Source organism: Patella vulgata, chromosome 1 (genome assembly GCF_932274485.2).
Source record: "Patella vulgata chromosome 1, xgPatVulg1.2, whole genome shotgun sequence".
In the NCBI taxonomy this organism is placed as follows: Eukaryota; Metazoa; Mollusca; class Gastropoda; family Patellidae; genus Patella; species Patella vulgata.
Window position 1 is genome coordinate 74,159,975 of NC_065879.2, and position 14,660 is coordinate 74,174,634.

At 36.6% G+C, this 14,660-nt stretch overlaps 1 protein-coding gene across 1 annotated transcript in view; it reads left to right on the forward strand.

Annotated features, from left to right (window-relative positions):
* LOC126811878 (adenylate cyclase type 3) overlaps positions 1–14,660 on the forward strand; it is a 48,234-nt gene that overhangs the window by 25,923 nt on the left and 7,651 nt on the right. Inside the window, exons 4-15 of the mRNA XM_050537911.2 lie at positions 3,840–3,958; positions 6,855–6,966; positions 7,403–7,530; positions 7,975–8,133; positions 8,645–8,783; positions 9,890–9,958; positions 10,282–10,358; positions 10,651–10,812; positions 11,388–11,475; positions 11,990–12,103; positions 12,660–12,916; positions 14,280–14,355. Of these exons, the coding sequence (XP_050393868.1) occupies positions 3,840–3,958; positions 6,855–6,966; positions 7,403–7,530; positions 7,975–8,133; positions 8,645–8,783; positions 9,890–9,958; positions 10,282–10,358; positions 10,651–10,812; positions 11,388–11,475; positions 11,990–12,103; positions 12,660–12,916; positions 14,280–14,355 (1,500 nt within the window). The remainder of the gene's footprint in view (positions 1–3,839; positions 3,959–6,854; positions 6,967–7,402; positions 7,531–7,974; positions 8,134–8,644; positions 8,784–9,889; positions 9,959–10,281; positions 10,359–10,650; positions 10,813–11,387; positions 11,476–11,989; positions 12,104–12,659; positions 12,917–14,279; positions 14,356–14,660) is intronic.

A 14,660-nucleotide genomic window follows, 5' to 3' on the forward strand; every position in this document is an offset into this window, starting at 1 on the left:
GATCGCTGTCGTCATATTCCCGTTTTATTTAAATTCGAATAATTCAAGGAAGCAAATAATACACGTACAATAATAGCCCTCCAATTCAAAAAATAAGTCAACAGGCGCGTGCCGACCACCTCGCCTCCTCCGCCCTTGCTCGAGCAGAGAATATTTTGTCTCTCCTACATTCATTGATTTAACGTCGGACAAACAAAGTGCGAAGAATTGTCTCCGTTTTGGCCTCGTTCCACTTTAGTTCTATACATATGTATGCACCTAAATAAACGAAAATATTGTCTGAGCTTCTGATTTTATAAAAAAATTCTCTGGTAATCCACCAGACCTCACGTCAAATTTGACATTGTCTCGATCCCAGACCCTCCCTTGCTAAAATTTATAAACACGCCTGTGTTCAACAATGAACCTGCAATAATAGTCCTCCAATTATAACAATACAATGGGTTGGAGCAATTGTTATCGACGCCGTTAATGTGAACATCAATGACGCCAATACATATTATTAAGCTGGCTTTCGCAAGAAATAACTACATACATGTGTACATTTAGTTGATCGATATACGTGTTATTGATCATTTAGATCAAACCACGCCAGTTGACACAATGACAGACCATATGATACAACGCGCACGTGTTAACCATTCGACCATCCATCCCCTCACCCCCATACGTTAAGAAAATGGAGGAAGAATGTTTAGACTGAGACAACACTAATAAATAAATAGCCACTTAAATGACGTGAAAGATATTTTGTTAAACTTATTAAAAAGTTGGAAATAAATGTTATGTGTAGGATAAAGCACGAGACTGATCTATAGTCTCAGAAAATCGTTTTTTCTTTTTCTCGAGTTTATTTCTTCAGTCTTTCTTTCCCCAGCATAACCCAAGTCGAGGACTTTATCTTGCTTATAAACCGACTATGTTTACATGTACGCAAGATGAGAATATCCCAGAATTCCCATAAGAAAAACAAAACCTTAGATCATGTTTTCTTATGGAAAAAACCCTACCCTGGAAGAATAACCTGTTACAGGTTTAAAAAAAAACTTTCAGAAGAATAACCCCAAATTCCCCTGTATATATCCAAAGCCCCCCCCCCCCCCCCCCGACTTTCAGATCTTAAGTTATTCCGGGCGTAGAATATACCCCAAAGATCAAAGGGATTTACCGTTACAGGTTTATAATATCTTCGACTGAATTAAAATAAGGTTTATCTGGCGTAAGTTATAACACAGTGGAAATGACACAAGGGTTTGGTTTAAAAACGACGTCGTCAAGGTAGTTAATCGTCCAGTTTGGATTAAGCTGTCCCTTTATCACCTGGAAACGGAATCTTTGTATATAAATACTGAACGACATTGAAAGATGTGAGGACTGATATTGCCTTAACGGATCGAACGTTTAAAATATTGTAGTTTACAATGGATTCAAAATAACTTAAATGGCAATTAACAGCTTTAAAGGCTCAATACCACTCTAGTTGTAACTAAATAATAATTTTATGTCCCAATCTTTATTCTGGTCAACAAATTGCACTATTTTACAATATTCCAATTAATTGATGATACAAATTTCATCTTAACACACCTAATTTAAAAAATTAGAAAAATTCAACTAAATGATTTGAAAAGCCTGACGTAAAGCTTTTCAAATGTGACTTGGATTTAAAAATATTTTTGAACCCTCTGGACAAGTAAAATAGGATTTAATGGATAATTTACACAACATTAGGACACTTACACATTTAGTACTTAGAATAAAGCTATTTTTTATCTTCTGGAGCTGTCAAGCCAGCAAGAGTGTTATTGTCCCTTTAAGGAAATTGAACTACAATGTATCAGTACTTTGATGATGTTTGGAGACTGAGTACCAAACGGTTAGAATTCCGTAAAAACAAGACATCTATTTATCTCAAAATCAATAACCTATTTCGCAATTATATATATATAATATCTGTGAGAACATGGTGTTCTATTGATTATATTATTATACATCTTGGTATCCGTATCACATATTGTGTATTTATATTATGTGTAGTGATGATGTCTTTAAGGCCACACCAAAATAATTCTGCTCGTCGGAAATTTTTGATTGTTTTAAAATAAGAAATTTCCAACTTTATACAACCTCCCATGCAAATCGAAATAAATATTGCATTATTAGCCCAGACTCGTTGTAGGCTGTCAGTTCTGTCACCCATTGGAATTATTTTACTTTTATAAAATCTCTGATTTATCTTATCTCATCTTATCTTATCTTATCTTATCCGGATAGATTAAAGGGGCATAGTTAAAATAATAGTTAAAAATAGATAATGAAAACAGTATATGCTGAAAATTTCAGTCAAATCGCTTCAATCTGAACCGCGATATTAATGATTCAATTTTAGGGTAGCTTCGATCGTCATTACTAACGTTGGTAGGATAAGAAACAAAGTCTCGATTATCCATTTTTACGCTAAATTATCCATCACAAAATGTATTCAAATCCACTAAATATGGTAGCCTAACGATGGCATCGAGGTTTAATAATTTAGATAACATTTCAGGGCTGAAGAAAGACCTGCAACAGACAGATTTAGCTCTTGTATAATGCATGTTTAACCAATATCTTATTTGTAATACATGCATGTTCCACTGGATTACAGTGGTGCTCCACTGGATTACAGTGGTGTATCCTTTGTGTATTATATTTAGAAGATTAGTAACTAGGAGCGTAAGGTGACCCAAACAATCTGAAAGAACTTTGGACGACCAAGCAATGAAGAGTGTTTAGATGTTCGGATGGGAGTGAATTGTCAAATTGTCCCTCATAGCACAGTGCACTGCGTATGTACATCTTCATTAGCCATGCACTAAATTAGTACCACATGATTACATAATATCACATGCCGGATTTAGGCATAAGCTAAACAAGTTTCTAGAGCCCCAAAATCCCCATGATAAAGTTTCTATATTTTTTTTTCTCGTAAATTGTTTTCTTTTTGGTATGCACCTTCTAAGCAACGTCATCAGCATTCTTTACAACATTGGAACAAGTAAAAGGCTTATTTATAACGCTGTGCGCATGCATTATTCGCCATATTGGAAAGCATAAGAAACCCAATTAGCCGCGGGCGTCATCTTTGGTCTACTACATTGAAAATAATATAGTTGTTTTTCATTGAGGACAGTAGAAAGATATAAATCGCCTGACAAGTTTTTATTTTTTCACGAAAATACCGCGGGTATGCGCCAACTGAAAATGATAAATCACTGTAGCTGAAACGTATTATTAATACGTCACGATTCTGATCACGCCACATCTGTTTTCGGGACAGGGAGAACTGTGATGGGACTCGATTCCTTGACATTCCATTGCCGAATAGTCACGCGTGAGCATTGACATACAAGATTGTCAGACAGGCCATTATGTTATTTATAAAATTACACTAGACTCGCTACATAATTAGTACATATTATATAATTATGATTTTCAAGCTTAGATTAAATACTATAAATAATTATGTATTTGTATAAGTCTAAGCAACACCTTTATCTAATTATAAAATTAATTGATACCATATTTCACAATCACCTAAATAATTATATTATTTACGAACCATTTTTAGTGTTGAGGGATGATGTCGCTCCTGTCATCCTATTATTTCCAGGAAAGATTGTTTGTTGTGTTTTATTTTTAAGTATTAGCTGTCAATCAGATGTCGATTTCGTTTCGTTTGACATTCAGTGTTGAAAGTAGTGTAAAATTCGAAAATACATAAACGAAACAACCTTTAGCCTAAATCGGTGATATTGTCATCAATAAAATAAATAAATGTCATTTTTTGTTTTATCTAGGAAAGATTACTATTGTCTGTTTTGCCAAAACACGTGGCGGATGAAATGATCAGAGACTGGGGTGCTATGGAAGATACACAGTTTAGAAAAATTTATATGGGAAGATATGAAAATGTCAGGTAATTATATAGTTGCATATGGGCGATGGATGGGGGTGGGGGATATAAGAGCAGTATATATTCGGTTGGTAAACATCCCTTCAATCAGGTTCGGACAACAACAAACGATATAATTTCTTCGTTTGAAACTTGAATCTTTTTTAGTTTGAAAATTAAACATTTCTAAATTTTAAGATGTGATTTTATACATAAGGATATAATCGTACGTTAAAAGGTGTAATTCTACATACATGGTAAAAGTCTCATCTACATGTGAAGATTCAATTCTACATTTGAAGATTCAGTTCTACATTGGATTGATATATGTGATTCTGGCAGAGGAAACTCTAGGATAACTCTATAAAGAAGATTAAAATAATCCAATAAAAACAACCTTGTCATTTAGAGCGACCGATATATAATTTTGTTTGATGTATATGACGAAGCAGTTATTTTTTATAATTATATCTTAATAAGAGCCGCCTGCATGGAACATCAAATCGATTTTTAGTATCCCCAATTAATTACTACACGAATAAACCTACGTGCAAATTAAGATGGTTATACCTATAATGGTATACAATTATAGATTATTTGACCAGGGTCAAGGACAGGTTACTAGTGTATAACTAAATATACTGTACAATTGTTGTTTTTTTATATCTAAAATTAGTCAAATGTGTTTAAATACCATTACGTAAGGAATTTGAGGATATAATTATAGGCGTTGGCTCAGTGAGTAAGACGTTCACTCACTTAGAGGTTCATTGTTCAATCCTGGTGATAGCCGAGAAAGTTCATCGTTATTTTCAGGCATAGTTCCCCCTTGTCAATGGTGCAGGACGGAGGACCTGGCCAGGGACAATATAGTCGTTCGGATGGGACGAAAAACCGAGGTCCCATGTAAACATTGGCGTGCAGGTAAAATAACCCCTGGTTGTTAGAATTCGATATAAAACTGGGTCGTAGTGCCGCTGTCCTGGCAAAATTTCCCTCTTTGCGCACTGTATGGTGTATGTCCGTCTTCATTAGCCAAGTCGGAGCATTTTATAATTAGGCGTAATGACATTTTCCAGATCAGATATTTAATAAGATGTGCAAACGTAGCAGCATAGGATATTGAAAGGGGGCTAAAACGTTTCATTTGTTCCACAAAAAAATTAACCAGTTTCATTTACTTAAACATGCATTATGCAAGAGCTAATTCGGCCTATTGCAGGTTTTTCTTTATACCTGCGTGCTATCTAAATTATTAATCAGACATTAATTAACTCATCAAGATCATACTCAGCTCCCGATGCCATCGTTAGCCTGCGCTATTTAGTGGATTTGTATACGTATTGTGATGGATGATTTAACTTAAAATGGATAATCGAGACCTAATTTGTTTATTATCGTACCAACATTAGTAATGACTTCCGAGATTAGCCTAAGATTGAACAGCTGATATCTAGGTTCAGAGTGAAGCGATTTGACTGAAATTCTCCGCATAGTCTGCTTTCATTATCTAGTTTTTAACTATTATAGCGAAAACTGTCAGCTCTTTATCTAATTTCCCATAGTGCCTCTTTAATAATTTACTTAAGATTTAGATAATGGTCGTTCATTCTATAATAGTTTTAAAAAAAAATAACGAAAAAAGAATACAGTGTAAATTTCAGACAAATTACTTTATTGTGAACGAAGTTATAAATGTTTGAAGTTTTAGCTAAACAATCCCATGGTCTGTAGAGTTGATCATGAGCTTGCCGTGTGCATGAATAATAATTTATAACATTTGAAGCTAGAGAAAAGGACCTGCAGGTCCTCTTCTCTAGCGCAGGCGCGGATCCAGAGGGGGTGGGGGTGGGGTCCAGGGGGTCGCCCCCCCCCCCTTCTCGAGCTTGAAAATTTGAAGGGTCCGAGAAACTTAAATCTAAAAGCCCGAATCTGACCCAAAAATTGCGAGTTTGTATACATTGAGTTGAGTAATGACTTTCATTCCATTGTGGGAAAAAACAAATAGTCACACACAGCTCTGGCAGTTAGCCAAAAACGTCGACAGCATAAGCTGCCATCGGGACCAATTGACCCCACGGCAAATCGCCTATTGACGACGGAAATTTTTTAATACCGTACTGTATGAAAATATAAGTTTATTGGAATTTAAAGAGTTTTATTAACGCTGTTCGCCTGTTGACGTTGAATATTGTTGTGTTTGCTTTTTAATTTTATCGGCAGCGTTGATAAGAACGCCTGAGTGCCCTGGTGCTCATCAACGTTAACAGAAAGCTCCAGCTAAATGTCGAGAATATCGTTGGGCAGTTCATCAGAAAAAAGCCACGCCGACTTTTCTCTGCATTGCACAGTTAAAGTGAAGGTCCCACATAATTTTTGAAAGATAAATCTGTTTAATTTTGTGTGAAAATTCCCTGTAAACCTCTACATTTATGATTAAGCCTGTGCAACAATTGCAAGCTATATTATTTATTTTTATGCGCTGAAAGTAAAAACAGTAAACCAAGTGTACAGGCTTGTCGTCTGTGAAATTTTGTGCTCTGGAAAACCCCGACCAACTTTCCTATACTTAAATGGACTGGTTACTCTAATAGTAAATTGATACTTCTAATAAACATTGTTAAGAACAGCCATAATATGGTATCAACATTTTAAGGACATTTTATGCGATTTTATTGGCGATTTTTAGACCTGTAATTTTGGAATTTACCTTCAGGAAATACGTCAGAATGCACCAAATTGAATCTAATTTACCAAATTACAACGCTTAGCGCTACGCCCACCGCAATAAGTTAACCAATTATCCAACCTAGACCCCCCCCCCTGCAAAAAATCCTGCAATAGGAAGATTTAGCTCTTACATAATGCATCTTTTAGTATACTAGGGTGACATTTTATTTCTTTTTTGTTTTACTTCCAGTATTTTATTTGCTGATATTGTTGGTTTTACTGCAATATCGTCATGCTGTACAGCTGCTGAACTTGTTAAGATATTAAACCAACTTTTTGCTAATTTTGATAAATTAGCGCAGGTAAATACGAACACAAAATTAAATGAAGTTTTTTTTTTGTTGTTTTGAATTTCACCTCATTGGTTATCGAACTGCGCCGAACCGTTCTAAATGTAAAAAAAAAAAGAAAAGTCGTGGTAGAGTAGTCTACCAAACTGGTACAAAATAACCATTCAGAATGACCATTGTCTCAAACCTTTGTATGTGAAATAGCTTGTATGTGAAATGAACCCCTCCCACGTGTATGGCGCTATTGCGTGTCGCACATGCAGCTCAGTAGTTCTGTTAAGGCGATAAGTTCTTCATCTGTGAACATACTCTCAAAGTATGACAAATGTCCATGACTATTTATCATATCATAACCTGCATAGGTATTTGCATTTCAATATCCCCTACTTTTTTGGAAGAGTATGTATGATTATAGAATGTGACGCTTCTGTTTCTATTTTTACCACAGAAATTTCATCAGTTAAGAATAAAGATATTAGGTGATTGTTATTATTGTATATGTGGAGCACCGGAACCTAGATCTGATCACGCTGTTTTATCTATACATATGGGACTAGCTATGGTGGATGCCATCAAGTAAGTAGTGTTTTCTATCACCCACAGAACAGATGATACTGTTTGTTAATAAGCGATATTTACGGCGATACCCCCGGGGATAAAAAATGAATGCCTCATTATTTTTCTTCTCTACCACACATCCTCCGCCCGTCTATCTGCGAAATTCGTAGAACCGCATATTGCAGTTGTAGAGCAACAAAAGGCCTATACACACCCAAAGGGAGTATTTGTTGCAGTGTGCCCAATCCCGATTGATTTGTCGTCACCGAAGTTTATTGGCCGGAAGCACACATATTATTATGTCGGGAACAATATGTCGGGCAGCTACACGATAATTTGCTAAAATACCGTTAGTGTACGCAGGCCTTTGAATGACCTTGATAAGAAGTGTTTATCCACACAGGGGCTCTTCCAAGTAAGAAACCCTGACAGTTGGTCACATTATTCTTTTTCTATTTGCAGGGATGTAGTAAAACAAACTAAGAAAGATGTAAACATGAGGGTAGGGATTCACACAGGGGCGGTTCTTGGTGGTGTACTGGGGCAAAAACAGTGGCAATTCGATGTTCTAGGCAAGGAAGTGACGTTGGCCAACCAGATGGAGAGTTCCGGTGTACCAGGGTAAAATATTATATTGGGGTGAAACAGATTGTTTTTAGGCTCTTAGTAACAAGAATTACACTGCAACCAAGTGTAAATAACAAGTCCGTTATATTAACTTGCCACAGAATCATGCTTATGTAAACTACGCTAGTATTGGGTTTGCTTTATTGTGTACACGCATTAGAGTGTATAAACCAATTTCTTTGGCTATGGCCGTTCAGAGTTCGCGTCTACCGCCTGTTGAACATGTACACCTCCACCCGTCCTCCAATTATTCAACTGCTGATCAGTAATCTTTTCAAAATATAGCTATGAATACAAAAGGCACATCTCGTTGTCAGGCGTCCGGCGCTACCTGGTTGTTGAGAGCTGACAGTCATGGCTACCAATAGTCTGTTGACCTTGACCTTATGGTTTGTAAGTTAAAAACGGTTACTTTCGACCGTATAAATGACTTTCAAATCCAAACAAAGACGAAAATGGGATTTTAAGCTGCTATATATATTGTTTTCTTTCTCATCTCTTGTAGAAGAGTCCATGTGTCAAATAAAACCAAAACCTTTCTACAAGATGAGTTTGAGTTGGAACCTGTTGATGGAGGTCAGAGTGATGAAATGATACGATTTAACAACATCACAACGTATTTAGTAAAAAGTGTTTTAATTCCGGTATGGACATTCGTGCCATTCATTATTTTTATAGGTTTTCCACAGGACGGATTATTGAACTGACAATGATACTATCTAGCTGAAACGTTCAATTATGTCACGATTCTGTTCACGTCACATCTTTTTTTCGGAACAGAGAGAATTGTGATGGAGCTCCATTCCTTGACATGCCATTGCCGAATAGTCACGTGTGAGCTTTGGTATATAGGTTTTCCACAGGGCGGCATATTGATGTTTATACCTTAATCCATCGCCGACGTAGGGGGGGGGGGGTGGATGTCCCAATGGGTAGCACGTGTATACACTGTATCATAAGGTCTGTCATTGAGTCAACAGGCGTGGTTTCGATTCCCCGGTTGTACGTGGCAAGGAGTAGGGTCGCCTGTCCATCTCTTGGGTTTTCTCCGGGTCCTCCGGTTTCCCCCCACTGTTGGAGACCCATACCCACAAGCGAATTATTGAAATAAAATTATACCATGTGTTAGTACCGAAATGACATAGTTTGTGTTCAGTATACGTTAACCCATCTCTCTCTCTCTCTCTCTCTCTCTCTCTCTCTCTCTCTCTCTCTCTCTTTCTCGCCGACGCATTTCAGCTATAGGCTATGTATCATTTGGTAAACTACAATGTCATCATGTCCCAGACGTCTAATTAATTTTTTTCCCTGTAGATTTAACAAAAACAATTAGTTTTCTTTAACAATTTAGACGATTAAAACTAAAACAACGTGTGAAATCAATAGAAAGTGATGTACAAATTATTTTACGTTAAGATTGACTGATTTTAATCAAATGATTATTGCACCATGCAAAGAAAGATAACATTTTATCATGTTTTGTCTGAAAATCTGGAATACTATGCCTGAAGAATTTCAACTACCTCGGGCACACAGGATCACTGGTTTGCATACCATCCGAACGACTAGATGAGTTTCTTTGCCAAGGGGAAGCCAGACTGAAAAATTCCGAGCAATTTTCTCGTCCAGCACCAATATTGAACCCGAATCGTGGTTCATCTTTTAATTAAGTTCGTGTTATTTACTGCTCTTGGAAATGACGGTAAAAAGACTGGCATATACAAAATATAATCAATTTTATGCATTTCAGTACAAGGAAAACGACGTGTTAAAAGATAAGAATGGTAAAACAATATTGGATGATGGGGATTCTGGAAAGGTAACTTTTTTAGTTAGAGAGAACCGTGCATGGGTCAGTCTATTTGAAATCAGACCTCACTTTTGTTTTGAAGTAAAGCCTGGAAGCATATTCAGCTTCGTCGTAAATGGTAGGCACGACTAAGCGATACTGTAGAGACACAGGTCAAAGACATATGGATTGATATTCAATAATTACAAAAAAAAGATATATTTATATATCTTTAACTCATGACTTTAGTTTTTACTAGAGGAATCGGGAGAACCCATAGAAAATCTCAGAGATTCAGCATTCGAAATCCGTGCAGAGCTGGTAGTACGTCCTTTCTTTTCATTTTTATTTAGGATTCTGATTGTTCCCGGAATGTTGATTTATTTAACCAAAGATTGGACAAAACTCTACAGAATCGAACGTTTACAAGGTAATTGTCATTTATCATACAAAATCTCTTATAATATTATTAGAAACACGGGCGAAATATTCTGTATATTCGTGCTAATAAGCCCGAGATATTTAAATAGTCTATTCTGGAAAATAACGTCACATCCGATTGCAATTGTTTTAGTTAAAGGTGAATTATGGTTTGCTTGAAAATAATTAATTTAAAACGGCATGGATAATAAATAAGATAGAAAACAAATCAGTGTTTTGATTTGTCTGATTGATTAAAGTATTTTAATACAAAAAAAATCTGTGTGTTTTACTTCAAACAGTTTCTCCCTTTTTGGTATGTCCCCAATAACTTTGAGTTTTGTTGACTCGAAGATGGAAATGATGTACAACGACAAAGCTGAACAGTGGAGTGGTATTATTATGATTGGACTGTGTTCCACCCTAACCTTGACCTTTCTGGCTAAAGTCTGTGTTCTACCAAGGTTTGTAACACATTTTACTGAAAATTGTTCACAGGTGGCTGGCTATACAGGACAATAAATAACTGGTCCAGTTTATGGGAGTGATTCAGGATCGTTGGGTGTGGAGTAATGAATGCTCCAAGATTGAAAAAGAAATTATCACATTGGTGTCTAGGTACCGCACCTGGTCGGTCTATAAAACGATCCCATCTTGAATTATGTCAGTGATATGCTTGTCAAGCATAAGCCATTTGGGTTCCATCTTGACCTTTCCTTGGTAATGATGGCGCAATAATTGGCATGTCACGATTCTACGGGAAGTGTTACGTGTGATTGTTGTTGAGTCCCGATCTTCTGTAAATATGACAATAATACCACCAACCCACTACACACGCACCCCTACCGGGATTTACTAATTTACATATATACTTAGGAGAAGGCGAAGATAAGCACAAAAATGATTATTTTCAGCTTATACTTTGGTAACTTAAAATTGATAGGCTGGCCTGCATTCTAAGTTAATCGGTTGTATCGATTGCTACGTTTCGACAATGGATAATTCAAATCTTCAATAAATATGATTCTTTGTTTTCCAGAAGTTTGTTGGTAATCCTTTGTTTTATTGTTGGTGTCATTCTCTTAGCTTTAATGACTTTTATCACGTGGCCTCGATTTATGACAAAGGTAGGCCAATATACAAATTTCTTTTATTATCTTCGCACATGGTTCTGGTTTTTCACAATATCCTTCAGCTCGTACAGACACTCTCATAAATCCCTGGGGACTGGCATTAAAGTGGATCTGGGGGTTTGGAAAGAATGTATACATTACAACAGCAATGCTACATTAAGACAAGGGACTAGTGCGCTAAGACACTAACCATCTCCTCGCGACTCCCTCAAGTGCTAAAAAAGGTCAAATTCGTAAAATAAAAAACAACTAGAAACACAGAAAACAAAAGCATGAACAAGGCAATAAACACGGACATTGTAAGTAATATAGTTCTGTAAATTCTAGTGAATGGATTGGGAGACTTTTCTACAATGATAACATGGATAATTTGAGAATGATTTTTAAACATTAATTCATTGTTAATTGATATTCTATGATAACTGATGTGCTTGTGTATGTTTATGCTCATCTTGTGTAGGTATGAAAACTATTAATATTATGTTTACTGTTTTCTTTCATTTATCAGGACAAACATGTAGTTGAAAGGTTTATATATTGTATGACTAACCACCGTATTTTACGTCTATTATGGACGATTGTTGCTGTTATTATCTTATTTTTATCTGACGTTAGCGGCATGGTAAGTATTGGATCTTTCTCTCGCATTTTAATTTCTTTAGTCTGTTACCTAGAACTATAATGTCCTTATAATGTGCGAAACTTAGGCTGTGTGGAGAAAAGACACGAACACGAAGCTAGTTGTCTGCCATTTTAATACCTGCATCGATGATTTTAGTCGACAACACTAAGCTGGGGCCTATACTGAGAAGTATTTATTCCGCTTTCATTTAATGAAATTGAAAATGTTTATTTAGTCTTTGTGTGTATGAAAGATGGCATACGGATTTTTTTTTTAAAAATCAATATTCGGTGGTGGTGGTGGTAGTAAGAGAGTATTCCCAGGGCAGCAACTAGGTCAGAGCAACGACGGGGGGCGGAAAGTGTTCTCAGGGGTGCTGTAAAATTGACGGACAATGTATATCTATTTTTTCATGGTCGAAAAAATTTTCATGGGGGGGGGGGGGGGCAAACTTTTTGCAGAGGCAAAGCCCCCTTAGTTACTGGCCTGAGTGTTCCCATGAAGTTTTCAGGCCTTCTGTAAAAGTCTTATCCTTTCTGTTGTTTTTCTATTTCAGTTCGGATGTGAAACTGGTTCTACGTACAACGTATCTGGTTCCAATTTAGAACCAAATGACGTCAGATGTCAGAATCCAGTATATTTTATCCACTCTACTAGCCTCATTCTCATAGCAATCACGTGCCTTATGCAAATTAGTCATATAATTAAGACTATGTTGATATTAACTGTTGCTCTACTTGTGTGTATATTTGAATGTTTGATATTTGCCGATATTTTTGACAGTTATGATAACAACGTGTATATTAATTCTGCGTAAGTATTTATATACCATAGAAGCAATGTGGGATGTGCTATGACTAACTAGATGGTACTTTTAAAGCCTTGCGGTTTATATTTTTGGACCAGGAAAATGCTTAAGACTCCGCCAATTGATGCAAGATTGATCGACACGAAACTTGGACGATTGTGTATTAATTGGCGGACTTGGATTTTTGATATGGCGTCACAATTCCAAGATGGCTGTGATGACGTCATGCTCGGTTCTTGGTTCATAATATATTACGCTCGTAGTTGTTTAAAGTTAATATATTTTGTTGGTAACACAGAGCTATTACGAGATCCCTGCGGGAAAAAGGGGGTAAAATGTTCATTCTGGCATATATATTCTAACGTCGACCTAATATGATTTCTGAGAGCTGAATTAATTGATGTTACTCTTACACGATAGGAAAATATTAAAGTTCATTGGAGACTTAAGGGCGCTGATATGCTTATCAAGGGCCCGAGAAGCCCATTTATGTTGATATTTCCTTCGGATTACACCTGTAGGGGCGAACCAAGAAGAACGCCGGAATGTTTTATTGCATGTCAACAATTATTAAAGATAGCTGTTCTGAATAATATATTTTATATATATATATATATACTCTTCAAAAAAAGTAGAGGATATTCAGAAAAAATACAAAACTGCGGAAATGGACTGCTGATTTTATTAGAGGTAACAAGTGTATGTTAATAACAGGCCAATTGCCTACACATGAACATAAACAGTTCATATGGGCGGCTTATTTGACGGCCCCATTTCACTGTCAAACGTGAAAATGGACGTTTTTGATTTTTGTCTCAATAATGAGTAATTGCTCCACCAATCCTCAGACATTCAGCAATTCGTCGTGGCATGCTCCTAATCAACCGTCCAATCACGATTTGAGGCAATCTGACCCACTCCTCTTGCAGTGCCACGGCCAATTCTTGCAGTGTTGTCGGTTGACCTTGACGTCGACGAACACGTTTCCCGATCAAATTAAACGTAACACACTAAAGCAAAGATACGCTAAACAGTAAATCTTATGCAAGAACCGATAGGAAAGCAAACATGGACAGATAAACCAGCACGCGGCAGTTTTCGTCAACCCTTCCTTGAAGTGTCAAATTTGACAATGAACCCCTCCCACGTGTATGGCACATGCAGCTCAGTGGTTCTGTTGGGGCGATAAGTTCTTCATCTGTGAACATACTCCCAAAGCATGTCAAGTGTCCCTGACTAATTATCATATCACAACCTCCATAGGTATTTGCATTTTAATATCCCCTACATTTTTTGAAGAGTATATATTAGTTGACCAGATAACTTTTGCATAATGATTATATTTCTTCCGTTTCTTTATTCAAATAGCTATTTTCCTACCAAATATAATTCGCTAGCAGTCTTGGTGTTTATGTCGCTGATTCTTGTGTTCATTTCTAGGCAGGTTCGTATAAATTTTGTTGGGTTTTTTTTAGTTGAAGTGAGGGGAGACGGGAAATAGTGTTGTGGAGATAATACATGCCTGCAACCCGAATACACACGTAACACCGCATGCAAAATCAAAAATTTAAAGTGAAGAAAATCAAATGAAATGAAATGTGGTTTAACTTCGTACTGTTCTGCTCCAGTTGGGCTAATGAAAACTGGCATACACCATACAGTGTGCTATGAGGGACTATAGCCTACACTTATATCGAATTCCAACTTCTAAGGAATCTTTTACGTGCACGCCAGTGTATACACGGGACC